General features: G+C 42.2%; 2 protein-coding genes across 2 annotated transcripts in view; both read right to left on the bottom strand.

Moving 5' to 3' along the window:
- rims2b (regulating synaptic membrane exocytosis 2b) overlaps window positions 1-1,788 on the bottom strand; it is a 79,115-nt gene extending 77,327 nt beyond the window's left edge. Inside the window, exons 1-2 of the mRNA XM_046834500.1 lie at window positions 1,579-1,788; window positions 1,014-1,129 (exon numbers count right to left, since the gene is read on the bottom strand). Coding sequence (XP_046690456.1) covers window positions 1,014-1,129 — 116 coding nt within the window. The 5' untranslated portion in view covers window positions 1,579-1,788. The remainder of the gene's footprint in view (window positions 1-1,013; window positions 1,130-1,578) is intronic.
- A 3,385-nt stretch (window positions 1,789-5,173) lies between these two features.
- cthrc1a (collagen triple helix repeat containing 1a) lies at window positions 5,174-12,140 on the bottom strand. The gene is made up of 4 exons (XM_046834501.1): window positions 11,881-12,140; window positions 8,188-8,406; window positions 7,076-7,292; window positions 5,174-5,936 (listed from the first exon to the last, which is right to left on the bottom strand). The coding sequence occupies exons 1-4, from the start codon at window positions 12,013-12,015 to the stop codon at window positions 5,794-5,796; spliced, it is 714 nt and encodes a 237-aa protein (XP_046690457.1). The 5' UTR covers window positions 12,016-12,140; the 3' UTR covers window positions 5,174-5,793.
- Between the last annotated feature and the right edge of the window lie 2,574 nt (window positions 12,141-14,714).

Genomic DNA, 14,714 nt, shown 5'->3' with positions numbered 1-14,714 from the left:
AATGTCTGGTGCAGTGTGATGTTTCTCCAGCATTCCTGCCTTCATCCTTAGTCGTGGCCTGGTCAGGGTCACTTTGGTTTAAGGTTGAGGAACTCTCTGAGACAGAATGTGGGACACTGATACACATCACATGTATTAATCTATGGGGGTTTCCTGTCTAAGGACTGGTCGGCTCTGATTTCATTAATTTTTTTTTTTTTTTTATGAACTCAGAAAGTCTGCATCATCGGGTTACACTGGTTGCCTTTTGACACACTACACGTTGAGGATGCTACAGTAGATATTCACCAGCAGGTGATTTTGAGATGATTGGTGACTCAGCTTCATCATCCTCTCCATGCAAGTGCGTTCACACCCTAAACCCTACACAGTGCCCTAAATGTGTGATAAGGAGCTGTTTGGGACGGAGCCGCTTTAAGCGGACAGCGCCATGGTGCTGAAAATGAAAGCACCCACACACACTCTCTCTCTCACACACACACACACACACACACACACACATACACACATACACACACTCGCTCTCACACACACACACACATATGAAGATAAGACCCAGGAGAGGAGAAGAACCAAAACCCAGGAGTGAGAATGTGTGTAATGAATGATGTAATAAAAGCATCGGGAAATAAAGGAGCGGTGAGGGGAAAAAGAGAAGATGGCGCTCAGAGAGGAGCAAAGATCAACCAGACCTGATCTAACACTCACCCAGGCGTGCACTGCAGGAAATGCATTATAGTGAAAAAGAGGAAGGAAGGAAGGAAGGAAGGAAGGAAGGAAGGAAGGAAGGAAGGAAGGAAGGAAGGAAAGAAGGAAGGAAAGAAGGAAGGAAAGAAGGAGAGAAGGAAGAAAGGAGAGCTTCAGTCTGCATGTTCTGTACATGTTTACACCGCGGAACATTTTCTCTCCCAGCACCGGCAAGCCGCGGTGTTGGATTTCCCAGCTCTAAAAATAAGCGCGACACGCACACGCACACGCACACACACACTGGATCGATCGATCAGCGTGCTCACTTCAACGTGGACTGCTCCTTCTCTTCTTCTTTCTTCTGTCGATCCATGACCGAGAGGATGATCTTCCTCTCCTCTTCGGTCAGGTGGCTTAGGTCCGGCATCTCTGGAGCTGACATCTTTCACACACACACACACACACACACACACACACACACACACACACACACACACACACACACAAGCACTGCTGAAACGTGTAAGAAAACATCATATAATAGATATAAAAACATCAACGTGCTTTCAGTGAGGTGTGTGTGTGCGTGTGTGTGTGTGTGTGAGAGAGAGAGAGAGAGAGAGAGAGAGAGAGAGAAATGAAAGGCTCTGCAGAGAAAAGCAATGCAGCACATGGACCTTATCATCATCCTTCTCATCATCATCATCATCATTCTCACGTGCACATTTATGGTGGATTCACATACACTTTGTAACATCATGCTTTCTAAATGCATCATTAAAGCGTTATAACACGGCATTACCTCTGAGACGCGTGGACGCGCGCGGGCGCGTGTGTGCATGTGGTGAGTAGCATCACGGTCATAAATACAAACACAAATCAGCCTCTTACCTTTTCAATGTTTTCCTCTTCTAGCTCCACGTCATGTCTAATCCCAGTCTAACCCATTTCCACCGCAAACCACGGTCTCGCGCGTGTCCATCAAAACAGGGGGAAAATTAAAAAAAAAAAAATCCCGAGGCCTTTTTTATTTCCTTTATTGTTTATTTTTTGTTGCTTCCTCCACCCTTTTTCCTGCTTTCCTTCTTCCTTTTTTCTTCTCCTTCCCTATAAAACCTCCACCTTTCTTTTTCATCTTTCCCCCCGACACACACGCGCGCGCGCGCACACACACGCACGCACGCTCGCAAACACACACACACACACACACACACTTCCTAAATGCGGGAAAATAAACGCATGCAAAAAAAAAAAAAAGAGGAAATGGAATAGAATGGAGCAGGAATGAAGCAGGTGGGCGGGGCCAATCGTGCTTACGTCACGAAGCTTCCCGTGCGGCTGCTTTGATGTGGCAAGCCAGCGGGGACAAAACGCATGGATCAATCTTGCATGAACATGCAGCACCAGACAGGCTGAAGAACCTGAGAATGATGTTCCAAAGATGATCACATGTTAATTAGAGTCAGTAAAGCAACGAGCATCAAATCACACCTCTGATCCTTTCCCGAGCTGGGTTCAGACGTGTGTGTGTGTGTGTGTGTGTGTGTGTGTGTGTGTGTGTGTAGTGAGGATTTAATACTAATAATAGAGCTTAAGTCCAAAGTCTGATCTATTTGAAGCTGCACGAGAAGCTCGGAATAGATCAAAGTGCGAAAGTGTTTTAATGGATAAAACCAATAGATTGGAAAAGTCGCTGAGGAAACCTGTCTGGAAAAACAGCTTCAGATAGAAGGAGCCTCCTATCAGCAAGGTTATAAACCTCCTATAGACCACTGTAGATCCTGGGAATTACTGTTACACAATTAATCTGGGGGGTTCGGGTGGGCATTACTCCAAAATTGAGCAGGAACTGGGCGGAGTTTAAATAAAACACAGGGGGTTTCTGTAAAACAAAGTGAAATTGGAATGGAACGGGGTGAAGTTTTTGCAACATGGTGAAGTTCAAGCGAAACAGAGTGGAACAGGGGTTGATTTGAGTGAAATAAGGCAGTTTTTACATAGAAAGAGGCGGAGTTAGATTGGAAATACGACAGCATGTAAGTAGAGAAAGTGGGCGGGGCTTGGGTAACGGGGCGGGGTTTAATTAGAAAAAAGGTGAACCTTGAATAAAACAGGGCAGTTTCAGTAAAACGGCTCAGGTTTTGATTAAAACAGGGTGGGATTTAATTTTAAACAGGGTGGAGTTTGAGTAAAACAGGGTGGGGTTTCAGTAAAACAGGGTGGAGTTTGAGCAAACAGGGTGGAGTTTGAGTAAAACAGGGTGGAGTGAGAGTAAAACAGGGTGGAGTTTGAGTAAACAGGGCGGAGTTTGAGTAAAACAGGGCGGAGTTCGAGTAAAACAGGGTGGAGTTTGAGTAAACAGGGCGGAGTTTGAGTAAAACAGGGTGGAGTTTGAGTAAACAGGGTGGCGTTTGAGTAAAACGGGGCGGGGTTTAAGTAAAACGGGGCGGAGTTTGAGTAAAACAGGGTGGAGTTTGAGTAAAACAGGGTGAAGTTTGAGTAAAACAGGGCGGGATTTGAGTAAAACAGGGTGGAGTTTGAGTAAAACAGGGTGGAGTTTGAGTAAAACAGGGTGAAGTTTGAGTAAAACAGGGCGGGGTTTGAGTAAAACAGGGTAGAGTTTGAGTAAAACAGGGCGGAGTTTGAGTATAACAGGGCGGAGTTTGAGTAAAACCTAGACGCTAATGTGAAAAATCAATATAAATCTTTGATCTATTAATAATTATCAGTCCTACTTCCATTAATCAAAACTAGGCCCAAATTTGTAATCATCCAATTCAATTCTACAATTTATAAGCTATGCCCCGCCCCCTATGGGCGTGTCTTGGCTCTACAGTACCAGCCCATTTAGGAAACACACCATGTACAGTAAGTAAAAAAAAATAAATAAATAAATAAAAAAAAAAAAAAAAAAGGATCCATCTGTTAAACTTGTTTGTGATTCCGCCTGAGTGCGGTGCTGCAGCGCACTCTAGTGGACAAACAGCATAACACACAAAATACACCAACCGGTGTTTCCTGCTTCTTTCGCACGTTAAACAGTGTTCACTAAAATTCATGATTTTTTGATAAATAAACAAACCAATAAAGGTAAATGAAACAAGTATTAAAAATTCTATTTAACTAAAACTAAATAAAATCACAAAAATTCAATGTAAAAAATAAAAACTGATTTAATAAAACTAATTTTATCAACGTGTGATGACCATTTTCATTTAAAAGAAAAAGAAAAATACATATAAGGTGAAATCAAAACCTTTAACGCAACACACATTTATTCACCACGTATATAATAATAAACAAAAATAATAAACTCCACTGAACATTTGTTTTACTGATGCGCCAAATCTAAAATCAGCACCAAAATCCGCCATGACGCAACACATCCGGCAATTAAAACCGTCCGTAGCAAAAGTTCCGTTTGGTGTCCTGATGATTTACTTCATTTAAAATGTTTACAAGAATATTAATATAATATATATTATTAATATTAATAATAAACACACATTTGCATAAAGCATCAATATTTGTCCACGTTGTGCAGAGTATTAAAAACTTTGAAAGTATTAATTTAAGGTACATTTATAACAGAAAGAAATGTGTGATTAAGTTGAGATTAATCGCGAGTTACCTGCTGATAATCGTGTGATTAATCGTGTTTAAATATTTTAATCGATTGACAGCCCAAGTAAAAAAATGTTATGCTGTTTTCCTTATAGACGAGACAAATGTCTAGAAAATCAAAACAAGGTGAAGCATTCCTAACCCTGTAAAGACACATGGACACACACACACACACACACACACACACACACACACAATGGAAAAACCACTATGACTTGTCATCACGGAATTCAACTTCTCCCACAACCTCCCACACACACACACTAAAACATGTACTACTTTCTATATAAGTAATAAAGAAAATGACACAAAGCATCTTCCATGTTTATTGTATACAAGTTACTACTTCCTGTTTTCACTCCACTTGATAGAATCGATAAACATTCGTTCCCTCCGCAACCCTCTCTCTTCTGTGCTGCTGAAAGCTTTTTCCTCTGACACTGGAGACTCGTCCATAAAGTGCTACAAGAAAACCTCACTCTCTCCCCTTTGCTGTTACCATAGAAACGATAACGTATTCCGACCAATCACAAGTCATGTCTGTGAAGATGACAGTGTAACACTGTAGATGTAAAATGATACGGATAATAGGAGCTTTGTGTGTGTGTGTGTGTGTGTGTGTGTGTGTGTGTGTGTGTGTGTGTGTGTGTGTGTGTGGGTGGGTGGGTGGGTTGGGGGTTGGCACAGCATCTGTATAACCACTTCAACACACACACACAGAGTGGGCCAGACTTTCCCAGCATTACTCACTCATACTCACTTACACACACACGACTGTCTGCTCAGGGTTTTACAATGTGGTCTCTGGACGTTTCTGCTCCTTCAGCAGAAAGCTGAACACACACACACACACACAAACATGTATAAAACACTCGCATTTATTTGGCGCACAATGGAATCAACACAATGGAAATAAGTCGCAAGGCAAACTGTGTGTGTGTGTGTGTGTGTGTGTGTGTGTGTGTGTGTGTGTGTGTGTGTGTGTGTGTGTGTGTGTGGCCAAGTCCACATCTGGAAGTCTTCATGTAAGGAAAAAAAAGTTATGTATGTAGTAATCGGACACGCCCACTAGTCTGAGACACACCCTGCTCGAAATATAATTGTTGTAAAAACAGATTAGAAATAATTGTGGAGTTTATTTTCCACGTTTAAACTCTGTAGACAAAAAAAAAGCACCTGTGTTGTGTTTGAGGTTTGAATTGTATTTACAGCAATGCCTCCTCACAGCTCCAGAAATCCAGAACCTGATCCTGAGAGGTTCCTGTGTGTGTGTGTGTGTGTGTGTGTGTGTGTGTGTGTGTGTGTGTGTGTGTGTGTGTGTGTGTGTGTAACATTTACTAAAAAAATGACTGGCAGTATCGAATGTGAGGAATGCAGAGAAAATAGATTTTCGCTAGTGTGTGTGTGTGTGTGTGTGTGTGTGTGTGTGTGTTTCTGGTTACAGAGTTCCGAGAACAGAGCAGACGGGATGAGAGCGAGGAATTATTTGGGAAGTTCTTCAATGATCATCCTGGATACTGAGTTCCAGCCAGTGGAGGCGTCTCCACGTGGGTAATCAGCACACGTCCCGACCCAAATCCCCACGTCCACCAGACCAGCGCTGATGCCTTCACACAGGCCTTCCACTGCATTACAACACACACACACACACACACACACACATTAGTACCTGTAGAATGCTCTATCTATGCTCTATAGAGCAACAATGCTTCCATCCAGCAAAGAATCTTCTTTAAGAAAGGCCTTGCATATTTAAGCAAGACAATGTTACAGCGCATACTGCATCTATGGCAACAGCATGGCTTCATTATGGCTTGACTTTCACCAACTGAATACATTTGGTGCATCATGAAATGAAAAATACACCAAAGAAGACCCAGGACTGTTGAGCAGATACAATCCTGTATCAGACAAGAACAGGACAACATTTCAGCAACTTGTTTTCTCAGTTTGCAGACGTTTACTGACTGTTGTTAAAAAAAGACCTGATGCAAGGCCGTGTTAAACATGGGCTTGTCCTAAAATTTTGACACATCTTACTATCTTCAATTTCAAAATGACCGTATTTGTTTTCTTAAAACAGTATATCTTCTCTCTTTGAGGTTCCCTGGTGGTCTAGTGGTTAGGATGCGGTGCTCTCACCGCTGCGGCTCGGGTTCGATTAGGGTTGCACAAGCCAGGTCACTCTTAGTGCCGGTCCCAAGCCCGGATAAATGGGGAGGGTTGCGTTAGGAATGGCCTCCAGCGTAAAAACATGCCAAACCAAACATTTGGATCACGAATACGGATGATCCGATGTGACGACCCCTAATGGGAGAAGTCAAAAGAAAGAAAGTATATCTTCTCTTTTTTAACATTTGATATGTGTTCTATGTTCTATTGTGTATTAAATATAAGTTTATGAGTTTTGCATATCCTTGCATTCTGTTTTTATTTACATTTTACACAGTGTCCCAACCTTTTTATGGAATAAGGGTTGTATTTATGTACATTACAGCAGAGTAAAATTATTTTGCAGTAATGTAAAGAAAACTGGGGTCCGTGCACAGGTTCAGTCATTATACAGCGCCAGTGGAGCACTGAGGGTTAGGGGCCTTGCTCAAGGGCCCAAGAGTGGCAGCTTGGCAATATTTACAGTGTGTGTGTATATAATGCTGTAGGTGTGATTTAGATCAGTATTAGCATTCAGTATTTCAGTATATTATTATATTGAATAGTTCAGCATTACTTTTTAGTAAAGACCACCAGGTGAATCAGGTGCTACCTGTGGAGGTGCGGTGCATGTTGATGGTGGAGTTGAACTCTGGACTGCCCTGGTCCAGGTAGATAATGGACTCGATGGGTAGGGGCCCCGTGCACTCGGCCCCATTGAAGGTGAAGTACCAGCGACCGCAGCAGGCCGACTTACACTTCAGCCGGAGAGAACCACTGAAGAGCACTCGCAGGGCGCTGTCCGAACGCAGCTTAGTGAAGGTACAGTCCTGCAGGTAGGGAACACGCGCACACACACACACACACACACACACACACACACACACACACACACACACACACACACACACAAACACACACACACGCTATGACTACATTTCTTTACTAATATTAATAATATTCTTAAATAGTGACTGGTTGAGAATTGTTTATAGACAATATATTGTAAAAAAAATGTATTGCAACAATAAATGAACACAAGAAAACAAAAAAAAAAAAAAAAGAAACAATTTACATAAATAAATGTATACATTTTGAAAGCAAATATCTATTATTTAAAACTAGCAAAGTATAAAAAATACAAATAAATAGAAAAAAACAAAATAGCAAAACTGTTATATGACAAGTAAATTGTGTGTGTGTGTGTGTGTGTGTGTGTGTGTGTGTGTGTGTGTGTGTGTGTGTGTGTGTGTGGTTAGCCTCGGTGTGTGTGTAGTTAGTGTGGTTTGTGTGTGGTTATTGTGGTGTGTCTGTGTAGTTAGCCTGGTGTGTGTAGTTAGTCTGGTGTGTGTGTAGTTAGCCTTGTCTGTTAGTTTAGTTAGCCTGGTGTGTGTGTGTAGTTAGTGTGGTCTATGTGTAGTTAGCCTGGTGTGTAGTTAGCCTGGTGTGTGTGTAGTAGTTAGCCTGGTGTATGTGTAGATAGCCTGGTGTGTGTGTGTGTGTGTAGTTAGCCTGGTGTGTGTAGCTAGCATGGTGTGTGTAATTAGCATTGTCTGTGTATAGTTAGCGTTATGTGTGTAGTTAGCGTGGTGTGTGCAGTTAGCATGGTCTGTGTGGTTAGCGTGGTGTGTGCAGTTAGCGTGGCCTGTGCGTTAGCGTGGTGTGTGCGGTTAGCGTGGTGTGTGCGGTTAGCGTGGTGTGTGCAGGCAGAAGGTGAAGGATTACAGCGATCTTGCCGAGGTCGATGCCGTAGTTCAGCGCGCTCCACGCACACTGCTTGTAGTTGGGCTTCCATGGTTCCTCAAATCTCTCTGTCAAACACTCGCCCTTCTCCCCCTTCACTCCATCACGCCCAGGGATCCCTGGGGTGCCAGGAATGCCGTTCACACCCGGATTACCATCACGCCCCTGCACTCCAGGAGGACCCTGAGCACACACACTGTACTGTGGAGAGGAGAGGAGAGGAGAGGAGAGGAGAGGAGAGGAGAGGAGAGGAGAGGAGAGGAGAAGAGAAGAGAAGAAAAGAGAAGGGAAGAGATGAGAGCAGAAGAGAGCAGAAAAGAAGGTATGTGGTATAATTGTGAAACTGGGAGACCCAAACCTGTTCCAGCCTGACATTGCCCCTGTGCATGAACCCTGCTCAATAAAGATCTGCTTTCCATCAGTTGGAGTAGAAGATCTCCTGCTATAGAGCTCCAACCCTATTAAACAACTTTGGGATGAATTCTTCATGCTGACTGCACCCCAGACCTTCTCACCTTCTCACCTACATCAGTACCTGACTTTACTAACACACTGGTGTCTAAATGAATCAACACAAATTCTAGTGGAACATCTCAGAAGAGTGGAGCTCATTATAACAGTGAATGGAGATTATATGTGGAATGTGGATGTTTAAAAAGAAGCACATATCAATATTATGCACTGGTGTCCACAAACCTTTGGCTGCACTGTGTATCACTATTTCTAAATTCATATCAAGTAACAAAATAAAAGCCAATACAACAGCCAATCCAGCACTTAATCTAATATCAAATCGAAAATCCAATCTAACAGACAAACCAATATTTAATCTAACATCCAATCCTATATCCAATCTAACATCCAATTCTACATCCAATTTAACATCCAATCCTATATCCAATCTAACATCCAATCCTACATCTAATCTAACATTCAATCTGACAGCCAATCCAACACTCAATGTAACAGCCAAGCTAGCATCTAGTCTAACATCCAATCCAACATCCAATCTAACAGCCAATCCAGCACTTAATCTAACATCAAATCGAAAATCCAATCTAACAGACAAACCAATATTTAATCTAACAGCCAATCCTACATCCAATCTGACAGTCAATCCAACATTCAATCCAACATCCACTCAAACATTTAATCTAACAGCCAATTCAACATCCAATCTAACAGCCAATTCAACATCCAATCTAACAGCCAATCTAATCATAACCTAAAAGTCAAAAGGAAATTTACTGGCAGTATGTTCTTTGGAGGAAATGTCCACTCTGCAGCCGTTTTCACATTTAAGATTACAGACAACAAGAACCTGATGCTGGGCGGGCCGGGGGAGGATGAGGCGGGCCGAGGCAGAATGAGGCGGGCCAAGGGAGGATGAGGCGGGCCGGGGTGGGGAAGGGCTGTGCAGGAAGTGTTGTTCTGCAACAAGTTTGTGAAGATTTTGTCCACTGAATAACAGTGTAAGAAGAGGAAGAGAAGAGTGTGTGTGTGTGTGTGTGTGTGTGTGTGTGTGTGTGTCCCATTTTCTGTCATTCCAGTGTTGCTTTTTGAAGAGAATGGAGTGATCTATATGGAGTAAATGTTGTGCTGATGGTTTATCAGATATTTTACATCCCGGTTGTTCAACATTCACACAAACCCAAATAACTCACACAAGTCACAAAGCAAAAGGGCAAGAAACTAAAGGCAAACTTCTTCTTCTTTCGCTGCTACCATTAGGGGTCTCCATAGCAGATCATCCGTCTCCATACCCCCTGTCCTCTACATCTGCCTCTTTCACACCAACTACATGCATGTCTTCCCTCACCACATCCATAAACCTCCTCCTTGGCCTTCCTCTTTTCCTCCTTCGATTTCCTTCATCTTCAACAATTACATGGACCAACACAGACCAATATACAGACCAGTACATGGACCAGTAAAAAACAAATACAGGTTACAAAAAATAAAAAAGATGCAGCTACTTTTTAGATAATTATAAAGAACACCCACTGTGGATTTGATCATGTGACCTGACGTTTAAAACTAACTGATGATCCAACGAACCAAAAAATACCACAATCTACACATCACATTCACCATTTACTTCTCCTTCATGTATGATCTCATTTCAGACATTCCTGTGGTGTGATACACACACACACTCACACACACACACACACACACACACACACACACACACACACACGCCCACTCACACACAAGCACACTCACACACGCACACACACATGCACACTCACTCACACTCACACACACTGATATCCAACACACTCACTCACACTCACACACACACACACACACACTGATATCCAACACACTCATCTCAAACACACAATGATCTCCTGTGGGACCTCAGCTAATGGAAACCAAACGGCCGGTGGTCAGCATGACACACTACACACATTATACTCACACACACACACACACACACACACACACACACACACACACACACACACACTCCAGGGCATGTTTATACGTCTCACAGGAGCTGAAATAGCAAATTCTTCAAAGCCCCAAAGCCCAGAAGAAAGCGTGCCAGCGGCGCTGAGGGGAAATGACTCTCGCCCGCCAGACCTGGCTCAAACACAGCTGTGCATTGTGGGTGGCAAAATAAAATCCTTACTGGTCAAAGGTCAAGCACAGACATTATCCATGCCATTATCAGACTCCATCATCATTAATGATCTGAATTAAATATTGGCACCCAAGATCAGTCCAAAGATCTGTGTTTCCTACAAAAAAACTGCATTATGGGGACTCTAGACTTCATCATGTATTAAACAAGGTATTGTCCAGAATTCCCCCAACTGTGTGTGTGTGTGTGTGTGTGTGTGTGTGTGTGTGTGTGTGTGAGTGTGTGTGTGAGTGTGTGCAGCAGGTGGTCAGTAGGCCAGGAAACTTGAATGCAAATATCTGCTTCTTCAGACGAGTTGCAATAAAAGACATATTGTTCTCTTCGTGGCAGAGACGCCTGAACCCGTTATAAAGCCCTGCGAAAAAAAGGATCTCATCCATAATAAAGCGCTTTTTAAAAAATATTAGGCCACGCCCATTATGGCACAAACATTATCATTTGAAATGGTGTTATATGTATATATATTTCGGAACATTTTCGAAATTTCAGGAGGATTTTTAGTACCGATTTGTTCTTAAAAAGAGCGATACAGCGACAATTTAGTGATTTAGTGATTTAGTGATTTTCTGCTGTCTGCTCGTGCAAACAAACGTTCACTCTGACATTAAGGAGACCTTGAAGAAATGTTTGTGTTGTTTTTAACAGAAACAAAGCCTAAGGGTTTAGTATAGTTGTTTTTTAATATGTATTTTTTTTTTTTTTTGCACAAGCAATAATAATAATAATAATCATTGGGCCCGCCCCTTTAGTGTGACGTCAGAGAGACACCAATTACTAACTAAATTACAGAAATCATGTAAACACATAAAGACTCATGTGAAAAGTATTTCAGAGAGGAGTTTGGTTCCAATGTCCTTTAAATGCCATGAAAGAAAAAGTCATTACAATAAACTCATTAAAATATTTTAAAAGGAATTACTGATCAGGAAAATCACAATAAATCAACTCTATATATGAGATCTTAAATGCATGGACCGGAAGTTGAACCCGGAATGATGAACGATTAATGATGTTTTATTTCTCACCTTGTCCACGAACTCGGTGTCCCTCGCACCTACGGTCCTCCTGTCTTTGGCTTTCTGGGTCGCACAGAGCAGAAAGACGAGGCAGAAGCAGAGGAGAAGCGGAGACAGAGAGAAACACGGGGACACGGCTCCCATTTTCACCGAGAAACAGATACGGCGAGAGAAAAAGAAAGAGAAAAGTAGTTATTCCCTGTGCGCGCTCTCGATTCCGGGAGCGAGCGGGACCGAGCGGTAGGGGGAGTGCGCGCTCACGCGTTGCATCTCAGGAGGAGGAGGACTAGTAGTGTGTGTGTGTGTGTGTGTGTGTGTGTGTGTGTGTGTGTGTGTGTGTTGTTGTTCTCTAATGAATGTATCTAGTCTGAAGATCTACCATGTAGAACACAAGCAGAGAGAAGATGATGATCATCAGGTGATCAGGAATGTCTCAATTCTCAGTCATGTTCTCATCACTGACTCCCTCTGTCTCATCCACGTTAATCCCAGACTTCTTACTGCCTTCTGCCTGCTCACTGTGAGCTTCAGAAACTAGTCTATGGTGTGTTAGAGGAGATGATCCACCAGTGGGACATTAAAAAAGCCGCTCAAAAAAGTCTACTTAATACAGAAACAAAGTATTTGTACTTCATGAGTTCCTTCTTCTGGTGGTTCTTCTCCAAACTGCTGAAGGCACAGTTGTATAGGATGATTTTGGATGCAGTAGCATAACATTTCCTTCTCACTTGAACTAGGAGACCAAACATGTTCAAGCATGACGATGCCCCTGTGCACAAGAAGCAGCTCCATGAAGATCTATTTTAAATGGGTTATAGTGGAAGATCTCCAGCTATAGATCTCCAACCCTACTGAACATGAATACATGTGTATTTATGAATGTATGCTCGCCTGTTCCCAACCCTATTCAAACCCCTGATTCTGATTGGTCAGAAGGCGTTGATGTATTCTCTGAAAGTATTGGGTTGAAAGAGGCAGATGTAGAGGACAGGGGGTATGGAGACGGATGATCAGCTATGGAGACCCCTAATAGGAGCAGCCGAGAGAAGAAGAAGAAGAAGAAGAAGCACTGAAAGTAGCAGTTATCTAAAGCGATTGTTCTAATACCTTTTCTCTCAATAGTAACAGCTTGTCATGTAACTTCTTTCCAAAATGTTTATCATGTAATAGATCTATACCTTATGATCGTTCAACACCACATGTCACCTCACTGTGAAGAAGGCGAGCATAATGACGTTATCGAATGTATCAGTATGGATCTTTTGGATTCTTGGCTAAAAGACTGGAAGTGTTTGGCTACAGTGATGAAATCGTACACCAGGTGGCAGAAAAACTCTTTTTTTTTTATACACACACACACACACACACACACACACACACACACACACACACACACACACACACACACACACACACACACACCATACATTTAGAAAGAAAGAAAGAAAATAAGAAAAAGAAAGAAAGAAAGAAAGAAAGAAAGAAAGAAAGAAAGAAAGAAAGAAAGAAAGAGTTGCAGTGAAAAGTGTGGGAACTCAAAGTGTTTTATAGTGTAAGAAACACCTGCATGTTCTTTTTGTTTCTATGCAACAAACTCGTTAATGCATCTTTCTGAAGATTTCCTTTGACCAAACAAATCTAGAAATGTCCAGATGTTCCACTTTATTAACATTGAAAAATCCTCCCTCAGCATGAAGAACAGTTTCACACACTCTCAGCATCCGGACACTTCGTTTCTCCAAACGTTCAGATGAAATATTTTGTTGTGTCTTTTGTAAAACTCACCAGAGATGTTCTTCACTAGATGGAGATTTTCTTGTTCATCTCAGAGCAGATCAGTAGGATTGAGGTGCGGTAACTGGGCAGGTGGTTCCAATATAGATATCACTCCAGACGTCTGTCTGCTCTATTGTGCTCTTCTGCTCATCATCTTGTTGTATGGTGAAGTCGCTTCCAGACGGAACTGCATGGTTTGAAGTATGGAATGAGAGACGTGTTGGTTCAGGATTTCTTTCCAGAATCTTCCCTGCTCCAAAACAACCCCAAACCATTAAACTTCCACCTCCATGTGTGAGTGTGGGGGTGAACCTTCACAGAACTTTCATCCACTCATTCACTGTCCTGTGTTTTTTTCTTTTACTGAGTAAAGGAACATGCAGGTGTCTGAAAAACCATAAAGAATTTTTACAGGCTCGGAATCCTGAATATTTATTACATTCATGTTTCTGTGAAACTTATTTTACTGTTAAACACAAAAAGATTCAGAACTGCTGTACAAACACTTTAAACCACAACAAATAACAACACACACACACACACACACACACACACACACACACACACACACAATGTAAATTCCAACACCACACAGCTCTTTAATTATCCACCAAACACGGGTCAGGATGATTTATAATCCATACCAAAAACAACAGAAGTCAAAGAGAGGGCAATTAAGAAGAGAAAGGACACACACACACACACACACACACACACACACACACACACACACACACACACACACACACACACTGTAAAAATCAGCCATTCCTGAACTTGAAAATCGACGTTCTGAAAATGCGCCCGGATTTAATAAATAAAAAATATATAACAATACCAAAAGTTTGTGGACACCTGAGACATCCCATTCCACATATACATTCTTCTGCGAAGATGTTCCACCGATTTTGTGGAGATTCTTTCAGACACAGGAGGTGTCAGTAGAGTCAGGGACTGATGGAGGCGAGGTGAGGAGGCTTCTGAGGTGCAGTCAGCGTTCACATTCGTTCATGTCTAATAGGGTTGTAGCTCTATAGCAGGAGATCTACCACTCAACCCATGATAAG

Source organism: Silurus meridionalis, chromosome 22 (assembly GCF_014805685.1).
Source record: "Silurus meridionalis isolate SWU-2019-XX chromosome 22, ASM1480568v1, whole genome shotgun sequence".
Classification (NCBI taxonomy): Eukaryota; Metazoa; Chordata; class Actinopteri; order Siluriformes; family Siluridae; genus Silurus; species Silurus meridionalis.
The sequence above is the reverse complement of the archived record's forward strand: the minus strand, read 5'-3'. Positions and strand labels throughout refer to the sequence as shown.

Bases quoted from the DNA above. Each gene is read 5' to 3' on its own strand.
- cthrc1a (XM_046834501.1), bottom strand. From the start codon at position 12,015: ATGGGAGCCGTGTCCCCGTGTTTCTCTCTGTCTCCGCTTCTCCTCTGC. The intron at 7,293-8,187 runs GTAATCCTTCAC...CCCTACCTGCAG, and splicing joins TCGACCTCGGCAAGATCGCT to GACTGTACCTTCACTAAGCT. The intron at 5,937-7,075 runs GTAGCACCTGAT...GTTGTAATGCAG, and splicing joins CATGCACCGCACCTCCACAG to TGGAAGGCCTGTGTGAAGGC.